General features: G+C 44.4%; 1 protein-coding gene across 2 annotated transcripts in view; it reads left to right on the top strand.

Moving 5' to 3' along the window:
* TMEM131 (transmembrane protein 131) overlaps window positions 1-16474 on the top strand; it is a 185572-nt gene that overhangs the window by 45808 nt on the left and 123290 nt on the right. For both annotated transcript variants that reach the window (XM_075590544.1, XM_075590546.1), the window contains exon 3: window positions 1199-1236. In XM_075590544.1, coding sequence (XP_075446659.1) covers window positions 1199-1236 — 38 coding nt within the window. The remainder of the gene's footprint in view (window positions 1-1198; window positions 1237-16474) is intronic.

Here is a 16474-nt window from a genome sequence, read left to right as displayed (position 1 = left end):
GGTATTATCAAATGGTGGGTCTTCATACTGGACATTTAATCAAGTTGTGTGCTTGTTTTTTAAACCGTTCTGTCAGTAGCTTCCTTACACAAATTCAATCAACCTTAAAGTGAGGGCGTTTTTTTTTTTATTTTGAGTTCTTTTTATTTTCATGGTAAAACCCTAAATTAATGCATACCCTAAAACAATCCAGTTTTTTCTTTTTGGTTGGGAACCCTAAAGCGAATGACGTGATTGCTCTGTGCTTTGTGTGTAGGTCTGTGGAGGCAGAGAGAGGGGAGACCTGCACACGGTGACATACAAGGCTGTGCACCTACAGAAAGGCATACACCTTCCAGGTTTACCACATTTACAAACTGAGGCTTTTTTTTGTTTCTGTTTTTTAAGGCACCAGTCACCTGATTTGTAGCCTTGTCATTCACAAGTAAAGAAAGTAGACATGCAGCTTGTACTGCGGCCTGCCCCCTTGATCGAAAGGTGATGAACCCACTCCTTTTATTTCATTTTATTTTTTCGAGCCAATAAGTGGCTAGCTGACTTCTAATGGCTTTAAATGGCTGCTCATTGCAGGACTGGGCTGGGCCATGAACAAGCAACATAAAGCCGTGATTATACTGGCGGCGCGCAACACAGGAACAAACTAATGTATGCCAATGAAGGCGCACTTGGTGCGCTCGTACTCAAGCGTTACAGAGCAATAGATAATACAGGAGACAAATTGTTTTTGGAGCGCGACGGCCGTGTCATGTGTTCAGCCAATGCGGGCGAACCACTCGGTGATGTCGCAGCCACGCCTCCGATGCCTGCAGTGCATGTTTCGTGTGCGCGCCATGCCTGCATGACGTAACGCGGTTGCACGCACATTGCCAGTATAATCGCGGTCTAAAACTCCCCGGTTAAGCCATGTACGAGTCTCCAGACTCATGATAACCTTGGTTTCACAATGCAGCCTTTGCAGTGGTGGCTGAGCAGCCACTAGTGAATTTTCATCCTAGGAAGAACTGCATATTTAACCTCATTACAGCAGCTGGTTTGTGCCCCATGTTCATTCAGGAAATGTCATAAGGAAAATGGTCAAAATAGCACAACTTTTTCTACTGCCCCCATGATCTGTTTTAAGCTCAATTTAAGTTATTAATCATTTTATTGTAATGTTGGCCATTGGAGAACTAACTGCCACTTGTTTGTTCATTTGCAGACCGAGACAACTATTGGCCTCGGATATCAGCAGAAAAGGTGAGTTGGTTGCTCTGCAATGATTTTGTTCCTCCCCATAGGAATTCCTGGAATTATTCTTGTACATTTTTTATTTTGAAATGCACTTTGATCTGGGTGTCCTCCGGCATAATCACATATCTGTCAAGTTTATCAATTTATAGCTCTATAGCTCAAGGCGTTTATCTCTGCTTCCTTTGAGAACCCTAAACAATAACCCCTTCACTGCCAGGGAGGTTGAGATGATTAATTTATCATTGGGTATAGTACCGACAACCCGTTTGCCCATGTGTGACCCACTCGGCTTCTGGTTTTTAAATGGTTTTCAGCTTTCACTGCAGTGGTTTGATTACCTTCTAAGAACCAGCCTCTAAGTGGCGGTTACAAAATATTGTAACCAAGCCAATACAGATCTGAATGAAACTTTGCTTTTGAAGAAAGCCTTATGTTGCAATTCCTATTTCTGCCTGTCAAATATGTTTTTGTTTTATGTAGTAGACGTTTTGACTGAAAGTCTAATGTCTGTTGATTATTTGCTGAGAAATCTCCAACCTTCCCCAGTGTTAAAGGGAATCCTAAATCAATGTAGCACCAATGAAATGTATGGGTAGGCATCATTGTGTACAGATGTGACTACTAGCAATGCCCGGGGTGTTTGTTTAATAATGACAACTTCGCAGCAGTGCAAAAGCACATGCTGTTTTTCCTGCACCTGTATTTTATATTTTGCTTTCTCCCCCCCCCCCCCATCTTTTCCTGGCCATTTTTGCATACAGTAGTGTAGTTTTAATCTTTATGTATAGTTGTCAGTTAATATTTATTTGGGCAGTCTCTGGTCGACTTCAGCAGTTCTTAAACTTTTCCTAAAGCTGACTGCCCACTTTCTCTAGAAAAACGCTTGAATATCCCATTCATAAACCATGTACTGTATGTGATTTCACATCTGTTGGCAAATTGTTTTGCCTTTCCTACCACGCTGTATGGCTGGTATTCTCCATGGATGGTTTTTGCACGGATTACTCCATTAAGAAATCCTCTCATGTAATCACTCGTGATTTAATACTTGCAGGTCTCAAAGCGATCCATTTTGACCAGAGCATGGTGGCCAACTCCAGTTCTCAAGGGCCACCAACAGGTTTGGATTTTAGGATATCTTCTCTTCAGCACAGGTGGCTCAGTCGAAGACAGACAGTCACTGATTGAGCCACCTGTGCTGAATCAGGTCTATCCTTAAAACCTGACCTGGTGGTGGCCCTTTCATTAATTACATTTATCTTTGTTTAGTCCTACGTGTGCTCCCATAAAATAATATTTTATTTGCCCTTAGTACACTGTCATTCAGCGGGTACAGGTTTCATATCTAAGAAAGTTCAAAATTGAGAGGTGTTCCACAGGCATAAGGCCCTTTCCTGTAGCGTCCCTGCTTTACCTTACTATGTGGCGCTGCTGCTGTAACATCTTAATGACTTTGAGCCGCACCTGGGTGAGTCACTGTTCAGCAATGTATCTCTGCAGCAGCCCAGCCCTAAATGGTTGTGATATAGAGCGGGTGAAGTGGCTGCTGCTGATTGGCTGCGTAGGAAAAGCAACACATGGAAGGTGTGGCCGCTCCCCCCCCTTCAGAAAGGAAAAAGCAATTCACTGAGTTCATTCGTCAGTATGTACAGATTTTTACTTGTATTGCACCAGCCATGCACTTACTGAATGATAAAACAATTTTCTGTTGGATAACTGGGCCTTAAAAGTATACATTGGAGACAGGAGCCCCTGCCCTAGGATGCTTGGTCTATAGATCTGTTAAACCCTGATGTGCCAATGACGCACTCTCCCCCCCCCCTTTTTTTTTAATTACCTCGTCCTGTAGTTCTAGGTGTGAGGTTTATAATCGAAACCTGACGTGTAGGGGCAACATACAGTACTGTGGCAAATCAAAGCCATTTAGGCATTTGTCTAATGTGCTGTTTATATAACTGCATTGACCGTAAAGTGCCAGAATTGCTGTGCGTGTAGCTACTCCTTTTAGTGAACCAACCTTCGTCTTCTTGCAAATAACATTGGAAAAGGGTGACTTGTAAGGTCCCCAGTGACCATGTATAAACGACATACTGTGTTTATATAAAAGTGTCATGGTAGGCCATTAAAAATGGTTGCTTCTGAAACATTATTCTTATTTGAGTAGTTTAGCTGAATGTTTTGCGGCTGTTTTTTCGTATTGAAAACATAACCTATTAGCTTTCACATCATGGGACCCATTGCTCAGTTTTGGATGGGACCTTAAAGATGATTGCAATATTCTGCTTCATTTAACAAGTTTATATATTTATCACATTGGCATAGCACATACATTTGTTTTTTTTTATTGCTTGGCTTTTAATGAGAAGTTCATAATTCCCAGAATGACGGTATGATAGTCTGTGAATGACAGAGCGAAACACTGCATATTTACATGATCCCTCCTTTGCTTCTCCATGAGCACATGCCTTAATGCAGCAGTGCGCAATCTTTCCAGCGTGCACTCTCCCTCCCTTACCTCCTCTCCGGCGTCAAATGAAGCCATGGGGTCACGCTGTCATGCCAATGTGACGTCACATGACCCCACGTCGTCATTTGACGCCGCGTTGCCATGGCGTCGCCGAAGAGAAGGTAAGTGGTTGCAGAGGCCTCACGCGATCCCCTGGCATTAATTTAAATGCCTTGGGGGAAGAGCACAGGGGCCTCTGCAACCGCCTGCCCCTCCTGTTTGCGCACCCACCGCTGCATTAATGCACATATAGAATTTACATACGTGGCAGCATGAGAACTGCATCCAAGCCATGGACCTGTCCCGATATGAGCTTTTCAACCTAAATTTGAAAGCTAAATGTTGTACATTTAATTTAAGGTGAAAGATATTTAGGTGGGGAAAAAAATGGAGGGTATGTATTTCTATTTATTTAGATTTTTTTTTTTCTGCTCACCAAGAAACTCCGTACCAGAGCGCGTGTAGGAACTTGGTTAGGATACCCATTCCAGAAAGAAAACATAAAGGGAAACGACGAGGAAAACAGACAAAGGGCGGGCAACATTAATGGGAGCAGAAAAGATGGCTGCCAGGGTATTTGTGTGTGTCTGGCAATGTCTTTTGATTAAAAAGGAAGGCTTTTAATTCCTTCCTGAATGGAAGTAAAGCTTCATGATTTCTTAAAGCAGCAGGGAGCTTATTCCACAGCCTTGGGGCGGTTTTTGTAAAAGCTCTCCCTCCAGCTTTAGGTTGTGATTATACCAGAAATCGCCCGTTGTTTCTCCAGGAGCCGCTCAAAAACAAGTGTTAAACATCCCTGAAAACTGCTTATACCAAAATCACCCGTCTCCCCGCTCGCTGCTGCAAAGCAGGAGACAGGCAAATTTGTTTTCAAGCAGCGACAGCCACGTCACATGACGCAGCCGTCCAATCAAAGTGAAGTTCAGTGCACCAATCATGTTCCTCCAAAATCTAACCAATGAAAATCCTAGAAAAAAATTTACCTCAGGATTTCATACAAAATACAGTTTTCCTTTATTGAAAAGCCATATATACCTTGAAGAACATACCGTGCGCATTGAAGAACATAGATCATTATTGACTGACTTATTAATTCATTATTTAAAAAAAAAAAGTAATAAATTAAATTAATTTTATTAATAATTAATCAATCACTATTATGGACAAATCTTCAATGGAAGAATTCATTGGATTGGTGTTAGAAAGGCAGGTGTTGTGGTAAAGGAAGTGACACCTGAGCATGTCTCTCCTGCAGTTGCTTGCTAAATCTCTTGTGCGTGTGCACATGTAGCTCTGCAGCGTCGCCACATATTAGCCACATATTAGCCACATATAAGCGCTGCTGCACTGAAGCTCTTGGTATAATCACAGCCTAAGGCTACGGCCCTGGTGTCGGCGCTACACGCCGGCTGTCAGACTGGCGGCGCGTGCAGCTGTGATCCCCGGTCTGCAGTGAGCTGACGGGGGGGGTGGGGCGTGGCCCTGATGTCACCCTGTGGGTTCACCATCATTGGCTGAACAGCCCTGGGGGGCGTGTCCAGCGCTCTGTCGCGAGTAGTGAGCACCAAGGTAGGTAGCGGGACTGGCCCCATTGAGGGACGGTTCTTGTCCCTTCAGTGCACGCAGAGCACGCTGCAGCAGGCACCGGGGACCTAGCCTTGTTGACCTTAAACTGAGGCTCAATCAGTTGAGGGATGATGGTAGATCTGGCAGCCGGATTTGGGGTGATAATGATTAGGCCAGGGGTCTGCAACCTGTGACTCCCGAGCCGCACCTACATGCGTCTCTCCTCCGTGTGTGTATTTTATTAGTGTGTATTGTGTATAGGATTTTCTGTTTGGTTGTGGAATGTACGGTTCTGATTTCACACACCCAGTTTTACTCCCCTCTAGAAGAAACAAAGTTGACATTTAAAAAAACAAAAAAAACTTGTGAAACCTGTGATTTACTGTTGAAAGTCATCAAAAAGGCTTCCTAATATTTAGTGCAGCTAGGGCTAGCTCCATACAGCACTTGCACTTCTATTCCAGATGCTCTGTTGCAATCCAAATGCCACTAGTCCTGAGTTACTAGTTAGTCCGAGTTATGTATTCCCAGTTTTACAGATCAAACGAGCAGTGCCAAGCAGTGTAATCTGGAAGCACTCACCCACATAACACATTTTATAACATTACTTTATAGTTCATATGCAAGCAAGTAAGAGATCAGTAAATGTTATTGTTTAGTCAAAGTATAATATCTAAATGTATTTTAGCAATGCAGAAATAATGGTGGTTACGTCAATTTGTATTGTATTGTATGTCTTTATTTATATAGCGCCATTAATGTACATAGCGCTTCACAGTGGTAATACATGTGGGAATCAAATAAATAACAGATAGTATAAGTAACAGGTCATGGGAATAAGTGCTACAGGCATAAAAGTAACATTAAGGAAGAAGAGTCCCTGCCCCGAGGAGCTTACAGTCTAATTGGTAGGTAGGGAGAACGTACAGAGACAGTAGGAGGGAGTTCTGGTAAGTGCGTCTGCAGGGGGCCAAGCTTTATGTAACGTGTCCAGTATTATCCCCAGTGCTATTCATATGCTTCTTTAAGCAAGTGTGTCTTAAGGTGGGTCTTAAGGTGGATAGAGAGGGTGCTAGTCGGGTACTGAGGGGAAGGGAATTCCAGAGGTGTAAGACAGTCAGTGAGAAAAGTTTAAGGCGGGAGGGGGCTTTAGATACAAAGGGGGTAGAAAGAAGACATCCTTGAGAAGAACGCAAGAGTCTGGATGGTGCATAACGAGAAATTAGGGCTGAGATGTAAGGAGGGGCAGAAGAGTGTAAAGCTTTAAAAGTGAGGAGAAGAATGGAATTTGAGGATGTTTTCAGTTGTGACAATGGGTAATGAATATCACAAGTATAACAATCACAATATTAAAGCAGCAATCCGTTTTGAGGGGGGGGTTGGTTTGTTTTTGAAGTGAAACTTCTTTAGCGGAGTGAATGTAGTTTGGAGACGGAAGTCAGTGGTGACGGAAGTGACATCACTCCTGGCAGAAGAGGCAGTCAGTGTTGCCAACTTCCACCAGGAGTCAGCGCTGTACGGAGGGACAGGGACACCCCACCCAGTGAGCTGCCAAGCCCCCACCCCTGGGTGTCCCGGTACCTCCGCCGGGGGGCTGGCTGCACCAGGACACACACAGCTGTGACCAGACCTCCGCCGGGGGGGAGAGAGTGGTGGCTGCTCCGGCCGTGCATCAGTACCTCTACGGGGGGGGGGGGGGGACCACAGCTCTGCCGGGGGGGAGACTCAGACAGAATGAAACTCATTATACAGCTGTGTGTGGAACCTAGTGTATGAGGCGTAGCCCTAAATCAGTGACTCAATATGTTTGGCATTGTGTTGGCATCTTGTCCTGCAAGATGGTATTTGTTGTGTCATGTGCAGTACTAGGGTTAAAGAAAAGTAGCTTAAAGCTGCAGTTCAGGCTCCGTTTTTTTTTTATTTCTTATGTTTTTTTTTTTTTTTAACTTCAATAGTTTTATCTGGGCAATCTCTACTTGCCTAAAAAACTGCATAGCTGCCGGTTAATTCGTTCTCCGTCTATTGATCGGCAAAATTTGGCGACATCTTTAAATATGGGGAATGTAAATCGTTGCTATAGGAACAAGCATGCTTGTTAAAATAGAAGACAAGAAAATTGGTCTTTCAAAGTTGTTGTTTTTAAAACAGAAAATGCTAAAAAGTATTTTTTCTTACTACAGAACTGATTTATTAAAAAAAACCACACATGCAGGATATTGCCTGAACTCCAGCTTTAATAGGCTTTAACTTGTTTTTTTTATTTATTTTTTTTTTTTTTACAAGACAGGGGTGCCCAATGTTACATCCAATTGACAAAACATATATGGTAATAAGTACAAAGTTCAAATACTTCAATAATAATAATAATTACTTGGTTATTTAGTTAAACCCTTTGGCCAAAGCGTTATAAGCCTGCACACCAAACGTCAAGGTATAACCAATAATGTAGGTCCTAACACTACACTGTGAACCCTTCCTTTTACCTCTGTATGAGGGGAAAGAACCATAATAGGTCCTGTTCTTGCAGCAAAGTGAAAAGACCTCCCAAGTTAAAAAGGTGAGGAGGAGTGAGCTCTGGGGGGCTCTGTTTTTTTTTTTTTTTTTAAACCTGGACAATTAAATCTTGTGAGTAGCCTTCTAAATTAGTTGACTTGCTTATTAACTTGTAACCAAACTGATATTAAGAAATTAATCTCGCTCCATTGATTTTTGCTTTTATCAGCAGGAATCAATATTGCACGGCTGTTTAGCAAGCGATTTCCCTCTATTAAATTAGCAAAAAATAGACGCAATCGATGAATAGTTTTTTTCTGAGCAAGAAAAAACTATAACATAAAAGTCGCTTCTTTATACAACTTGTGCAGTTGTAGATTGGCTTTTTCTTTTTTGCAGGCTGCTATAAAAAAAATATTCTCTACTCATCCGATGATATTTTTACGCTGTGTTTAACAACCATACACAGTATATTCAATCTATACCATATTGCCAGCAGGCACAGTTATGGAGTATCTATTTTGTTTTTCTTTGCTATGATAAATGGAGAGAGCAGGGGAGGGTGGTAGGGGAGATCATTTTGTTCCAAGGATAATCTCTTCTGGCCCTGGAGTGTCAGCCTCCGGTTCCTTCTGAAAGCATGGCTTTAACTGTGATAGATCATCTTTCTGGGATACCCAGAGATCTGCACGATGTGTCACACCTGGCACTGCTTTTTATGGAGGCCTCCAGAGCACTGATGACATTTAATGAAAAAGTTAATGAAAGTAGAAGATCCGTTCTGCGGTGAAAATGTGTGCCACAAGCACACTATTCACTACAGATTAGCAATACTATACCATTTCATCACAAATGCCTCATTTAACCCTCCCCCCCTTTCCCGAGATGGTCATATTTATTTTTTGTGTGTGGTGTGCTATTTGTCAGCAGATGATTGATTGATCCGGGCGAATGGGTGTTACACCAGGCACAGTTCAAGCAATACGCAAAACGGGGCCTTCTTGAGGTTGACCGTATGACTACAAGTCCCACAAAGAGCGTTTCACTCAAGTAGTACAAGTAGATGCCCTTTTCTTCCAGTGAAATTTCCACCTAGCCTAGGTCTTCCCTTCAGTGGCTCTTATCCCAAGCTGGGCTTCATTAGTGGCCAAGTAGGGCTTAATTCTTGCACCAAATGAATATGGCCATAGATGCTTCTTCTCTCTCAAGACTTGTTGATGCAAGGTCCAGAACAACATCCGGGTCCAAAGAGCCTAACCGTGGCAGTATTGAGATTGTCGTGATCCTTAAAAAGAAATGTTTTTTTTTCTAATATTAAACTCTGTTAGCAGCCAGGAATAGATTAGCCTCATCAGTATATCGCCCCATATGGGTCCGTTTTCAAGATTGTTATGAACAAGACAAAGATTTTAGTGATCCCACATCAGCAGTAATTCCTGTGGAATTTTTACAAGGGGGTGAGTCTAAATTTTATTTTCCTGTTTGTGTCTTGGTTTTATTAGTTGGGTCTTGTTAAACGGGGGAAAGACGAGAGACTGCCTGCAGCTAGTGGGCAAAGGTTCCTTTTTACCGTGCTACTGTACCTGCAGAAGAATGTTGTTACTACCTAGTCGCAAGGGGCGAGGGTTGCCCAAGGGTGCTCACTGCTTTTAATTGTAATTATGGTAAGACCATATTACACTTTATTTTACACATTGTTTTAATTAAATCCCATTTTTGCAATACAAATGTACACCCATCAGTTTCGTTTTGTATCATAGGCTTTATTCTGCAGTCTTAAGCCTTGGGTCGCTCAACTTGCGCACCTGCAGAAGGTCGGTGCAGCTGAACATGTGGTTAGCCATATTTGTAGAATAGTCTTGGGAAATCCTTTTATAAATTGCTGGGAAAGTGATTTAGCAAAAGTGAGCCTCTTCTAGTCAAAACTGTTCATGCGCTTAAGAAGTAAACGTTCCAAAATTAGAATTGGACAGTACACAAATGAGTTGATTGAAACTTCCCCTACTTACAGTATCTCATGCAATTAAAATATAAAAGCAGTAGTAGTGGTTACGTTATTCAATGCAGTAGTGTCACTTGGTAAATTATTTCCGTTATCTGTAAAGTGAACACATTCATCCATGTAACGCCTTATTCCAGACGTCACAGCAAACTGCATCAGGAGAAACAGACATAAACTGCTATATAAACCATTGTGCTTTCAGTTGTGCAGAGACTGTTTGGACACGTTTTTTAGCAGAAGGAACCTGTTCTTCATCTTCAAGATACACCAATTGTGCAATACGTAGCATTTTCCCCGGCATTGAAGTTTATCCCTTTAATGACCATTTTACAACAGATTTCAGAGGTCATTAGTTACTGTTATTTGCCGTTCCCAAACCCTTCCTATTCCTCCCTCTTTTCCCTCTTTTGAGGCTTACACTGTCCAGCTTTTTCTCTTCTCCCTGTCCACGTGGCAGTCATTTGTTGCCCACCTACCTCTACTCGCCCCCCTTCTGTCTTTCTCTCACAATTCTGGCACTCTATCACCTCAGACTCCCCTGTTCTTCTCCTTGGGGACTTCAACTGGCATATTGATAACCCCTCTCTCCCTCGGGCTTCCCTCTTTCTCTCCCTAACCTCTTCGTTTGGCCTCCACCAATGGACTGCAGCCAGCACCCATAAGGACGGCCACTTCCTAGACCTGGTTTACACAAAAATCTTTTCTGCGACCATTTGATTTCCTTTTCCCTCTCTCACTTTTCACATTCTCCACCTCCATCTACCCATTGTTTCTGCAGAGACCTGCTCTCTATTAACCAACCAGCTTTTGATTCCACTTTCTGCTCCTCCCTCTTCGCTCTCTGGTCTGCTCCAGACTCTTGACAACCTGGTCAGGAACTACAACTCTGCCCTGTTCTCCTCTTGATCTACATGCCCCGCTTTCTCTCTGCCGTTCTCACCCTTCTAACCCGAAACCCTGGCTATACTGCCAAACACGCGCATGCTGCGTTCCTGTACTCGTTCCTCTGGAGGAAATCTCTCACTATCAAAGACTTCCTTCCCTACAAATGTATCCCATCAGTTTTCAGCTCTGCCCTCTCCCAGGCTAAACAAACCTACTTTTCTTCACTAATCAACACACACAAGTCTAACCCACGCAGACTCTCTTCTTTGACGCTCTACTCGCACCACCGTCTACCTGTTTTTCTTCCTCCAATTCACCATAAGGAATTTAATATTTCTGTATCCTCCTCCCATTCTACACTTCTTCCTAACTCTCCACCTGCCTTCCTCGACTCCTTTTCCCCTGTCACAAAGGAGGATGTATCGCTACTGATCTCCTCTTCGCTCTCTACCACAGCGGTGCGCAAACTGGGGGCGGCGCAAGATTGTCTGCGGGGGGCGCCGGGTTTACAGAGGCCCCGCGCGCTTCCCGAAGGCACTTAAATGAAGTGCCAGGGAAGCAGCGAAGGAAGGCCTCTGTAAACTGCACTTACCTTGCTTCTGGAGACACGTTGCCATGACGTTGACGCCGGAGCCAAGGTAAGATGGGGGGGGGGGCAGCGCTCGCAGAGAGGGGGTGCAGGGAATAAAGCTTGCGCTCGCCTGCTCTACCACTTGCCCTCTTGACCCCATTCCCACCCATCTCTTAAAAACCTTTTGCTCTTACTCTAATCCCTACACTCACACATTTTAAACTCCTCCCTCGACTCTACCTTTCCCTTCTCCTTCAAACATGCAAAAGTTATACCATTACTCAAAAACGGCTAACTTTACCCTACCTGTAACTTTTGTCCGGTCTCCCTTTTTGCCTCTTAACTCCTTGAATGCTTTTTATTCTCTTACTTGCTTAAATTTCTCACCTCCTATTCTCTCCTAGATACTCTACAATCTGGCTTCTGCACTGCTCACTCCACTGAAACAGCCCTCACTAAAATAACTAACTAACTATTTACCGCCATGCTGCCATAGACAAAGGTCACTACACACTGCTCATACTGATCGACCTCTCTGCAGCCTTTGATACTGATACTGTGGACCACACTCTATACTATTCTACTATTAAGTCTATACATTTACATAATGCACATCATTCCAGCTATAAGTAACATAAACATTGAGCAGCAAAAACTGTTAAAGCCACACTGCCGATTTTACATAAGTGAAGGCGCATGTCGTATTGTATTCAGGTATAATGTAGTGTGTATTTATTACTTGCACGCACACGCCCGGGTGCCTAAAATGTTTCCCCTGGTACCTGTTTTGCATGGCTCACTGATCTGTGAGCCACCGCAGGGCCCAGCAGCAGCGCTTCCTGATCCTGCTTCATTAATGCGACCTCAAAGCTGGATCAGGTGCGCTGTGATCGTTCGTGACAGTGACTGACCTGTAATCATACGGGGGCGCTGTACAGTGAGGCATGGGGGGGGAGAGAGAGCAGGAGGCAGAGCCACGTGAGGGTTTGGGGCTGGGAGAGGCGAGCCCTCCCGGCCCACCCCTGCTCTCCATATACACACTGATAGAGGGAGGCATGTCTGGCAGTGCTTCTGCCTCTGCCAAGATGCTAGCTCCTATTTAATATTTGTGTGCTGTGTACCATTTTTCTGCTGTTACTTTTGTATTGGCAGGTGAGTAGGTTTGCTGGCTAGGCACTTCTTCGACTTGTGCTTTTAAAGATAATTTTTTGTTTGTTTGTTTTTGCATTTTCTAAGCTGTTTACAGGCCAGCTTCACTATGATATACAGTATGATCAGTCAAAAATCAATGTACAATTTAGAACGTCCTGCTTCTAGAGATCAGGGTCTGCTGATCTCATCTCCAGAAAAAAAAAACACATTCCAAGCTTTACACACAGATAAACAATGGTTTCCTATGACAGAATATATAAACTGCCATGGTCTATTACGATCTTGATGTCAGAAGATCTACATATAGCCATCCTGAAGGTCCCAATTTTACAAGGTGACTCCTATAACTGCAATACCTCCTATACAACTCTAGGCTTCAGCCTCAACTCACACCTTGCCCTCATGTGCACTCATTTCTCCCTCCTGTTACAGTACTGTGAAAAGTCACTACGTTTATTCGGGGGGGGGGGGGGTCTAATGGTCTAACTCCGGAAGATGTTTTTTTTAAATATTAGGAGCCATGATAGAAAATGTCATGTTTGTTTGACCCATCTCTGCTAATAGGGCATGCAGTTCTATTACCATTTTTCATTAGATATCAAGGTACATTGGGCCACTGACTACTGACAAGAGCATGTGTATTTTATCACCAGCTTCCTAGTTTTATGCTGTCCAATATGTCTGGATTGGAAGCATTCTGATGTTAATAAATATATAAGTAATTTTTTTTATTTATTTTTTTATTATTTTTCCGACTTTTTTAAACGGCACAAATTAGAATCCGGTGGAGAGTATGCTTGACTTGAATTTATTACTGAAGTGGCAAAATTGTGTGCTTGGACTGCTATATTTTCTAAGCTAAAAGTAACTGCTGGATATAGATAGACAGACAGCATCATTGAGCACAACATATTTTGTTTTCGTGGCTCACCGATGACCAACTTCTGCTAACCAGCAATTAAGTTGACAATCGGGATAAACTACCTCTACCCCAGTTTTTTTCAACAGGGATTCCTAGGACACTTAGGTTCCCCGGGCATGCCTAAAGGGTTCCCTGCAATTTTCTGGTCAATTGAAAATTGTACCTAATACAGAAGAATTTACATTGCACCTGATCACAGACGCGCTATTAGAGCGGGTTGGGGTTCCTTACAATGCATCTGATCTCAGACACACTATTAGAGAGGGTTGGGGTTCCTTACAATGCATCTGATCTCAGACACACTATTAGAGAGGGTTGGGGTTCCTTACAATGCATCTGATCTCAGACACACTATTAGAGAGGGTTGGGGTTTCTCAGAATTTTACTTTATAATTATAGTTCCTTAACCTAAAAAGCTTTGAAAAAACACTGCTCTACCCTAATAAAAGGATATCTCAAGGTTTCTGGTAGCAAGAGCATCTTCTCTCTCTAAGAACATTTCAGGAAATATGGAAGGTAGTTTGACACCCAAATGTATTACTCTTGTGTAATGTCCAAGTACTGCTGATATCTTTCTTTCTGGCTGTTATACAATGGTGCCGTAAACCTTTAGCTCATTAAGTGGTGAATCTTACAACGGCCTCTTTGCTAATCATTGCCAAGTTCATATTGTAAACACACCTGCTGTGCCTTATATGATGGATAACACAGACACAGATGTAATGAGTTCAGGCCTCTTACCTGGCCAGTCACACGGTCGTCAGATGATCATTACCTAATGTCAGTTGGTAACCTAATCCTGTTATTTACCTGCTGTAGTGTACTAAAGCAAACATGCTCCTTTGCTTGCAGTTTATGTGCACTACTAGGCAATGTTTTTGCCTGTTGAGTGAGACCTCGAGTAAGAGATTGAATTTGTTGATTTAAGGCAGATCAGCCTCTCTTGGTGCTTATGTCATACACAACATCTTTAACTCGCACTTTCCCTTCAGTAACAGATATGTCGGCTGTAAACTATTCACCGAGCCATGTGGCTTGATGTAATCTCAGAGAAGATAGTCGAATTGCAGAATGGTAATTCATCCCAATTATATTGATTGCTCTCTATAAACTCATTAGTTCGCACTAGTGGATCTTTATCACTGTTACTGCAGATCATACAGTGCTTTGCTCCATTAGAGCAATGGTTGACCTCTCTTCTGCTAAGGAAGCAAAAGTAATTGTGGATTTTTTTTATATATTTTTTTATTTATAGAAATATGCTTTATTTCAATCCCACTGTCCATCTCCAGAATGTCACTTTAAAAAAAGTGTGTGTGCTGATCACGCGCATTTTAAGTGAAACTTTTTTGTCTCTTGTCACTGTTTTGTCACAGAAATTGTATTTGTAGTGGTGATGTTTGTAATTAAAAATCAAAACACAATTTCAGTGCCAAAACGCAAATATGTTTGACTTAGAACGCGTGTTTTAGCACTTCTATATCTATAGTAACTGAATTCCGTGTGTGTGTGTGTGTGTGTGTCGGGCAGTGTGTGTGTGTCGGGCAGTGTGTGTGTGTCGGGCAGTGTGTGTGTGTCGGGCAGTGTGTGTGTGTGTGTGTGTGTCGGGCAGTGTGTGTGTGTCGGGCAGTGTGTGTGTGTCGGGCAGTGTGTGTGTGTCGGGCAGTGTGTGTGTGTCGGGCAGTGTGTGTGTGTCGGGCAGTGTGTGTGTGTGTGTGTGTGTGTGTGTGTGTGTGTGTGTGTGTCGGGCAGTGTGTGTGTGTGTGTGTGTGTGTCGGGCAGTGTGTGTGTCGGGCAGTGTGTGTGTCGGGCAGTGTGTGTGTGTCGGGCAGTGTGTGTGTGTCGGGCAGTGTGTGTGTGTCGGGCAGTGTGTGTGTGTCGGGCAGTGTGTGTGTGTCGGGCAGTGTGTGTGTGTCGGGCAGTGTGTGTGTGTCGGGCAGTGTGTGTGTGTCGGGCAGTGTGTGTGTGTCGGGCAGTGTGTGTGTGTCGGGCAGTGTGTGTGTGTCGGGCAGTGTGTGTGTGTCGGGCAGTGTGTGTGTGTCGGGCAGTGTGTGTGTGTCGGGCAGTGTGTGTGTGTCGGGCAGTGTGTGTGTGTCGGGCAGTGTGTGTGTGTCGGGCAGTGTGTGTGTGTCGGGCAGTGTGTGTGTGTCGGGCAGTGTGTGTGTGTCGGGCAGTGTGTGTGTGTCGGGCAGTGTGTGTGTGTCGGGCAGTGTGTGTGTGTCGGGCAGTGTGTGTGTGTGTGTGTGTCGGGCAGTGTGTGTGTGTGTGTGTGTGTGTGTGTGTGTCGGGCAGTGTGTGTGTGTGTGTCGGGCAGTGTGTGTGTGTCGGGCAGTGTGTGTGTGTCGGGCAGTGTGTGTGTGTCGGGCAGTGTGTGTGTGTCGGGCAGTGTGTGTGTGTCGGGCAGTGTGTGTGTGTCGGGCAGTGTGTGTGTGTCGGGCAGTGTGTGTGTGTCGGGCAGTGTGTGTGTGTCGGGCAGTGTGTGTGTGTCGGGCAGTGTGTGTGTGTGTGTGTGTGTGTGTGTCGGGCAGTGTGTGTGTGTGTGTGTGTGTCGGGCAGTGTGTGTGTGTGTGTGTGTGTGTGTCGGGCAGTGTGTGTGTGTGTGTCGGGCAGTGTGTGTGTCGGGCAGTGTGTGTGTGTCGGGCAGTGTGTGTGTGTCGGGCAGTGTGTGTGTGTCGGGCAGTGTGTGTGTGTCGGGCAGTGTGTGTGTGTCGGGCAGTGTGTGTGTGTCGGGCAGTGTGTGTGTGTCGGGCAGTGTGTGTGTGTGTGTCGGGCAGTGTGTGTGTGTGTGTCGGGCAGTGTGTGTGTGTGTGTCGGGCAGTGTGTGTGTGTGTGTCGGGCAGTGTGTGTGTGTGTGTCGGGCAGTGTGTGTGTGTGTGTCGGGCAGTGTGTGTGTGTGTGTCGGGCAGTGTGTGTGTGTGTGTCGGGCAGTGTGTGTGTGTCGGGCAGTGTGTGTGTGTCGGGCAGTGTGTGTGTGTCGGGCAGTGTGTGTGTGTGTGTGTCGGGCAGTGTGTGTGTGTGTGTGTCGGGCAGTGTGTGTGTGTGTGTGTGTGTGTCGGGCAGTGTGTGTGTGTGTGTGTGTGTCGGGCAGTGTGTGTGTGTGTGTCGGGCAGTGTGTCGGGCAGTGTGTGTGTGTGTGTGTCGGGCAGT

Source organism: Ascaphus truei, chromosome 3, assembly GCF_040206685.1.
Source record: "Ascaphus truei isolate aAscTru1 chromosome 3, aAscTru1.hap1, whole genome shotgun sequence".
NCBI lineage: Eukaryota > Metazoa > Chordata > Amphibia > Anura > Ascaphidae > Ascaphus > Ascaphus truei.
Note: the sequence above shows the minus strand (reverse complement) of the source record. Positions and strands in the feature narration are given on the sequence as shown.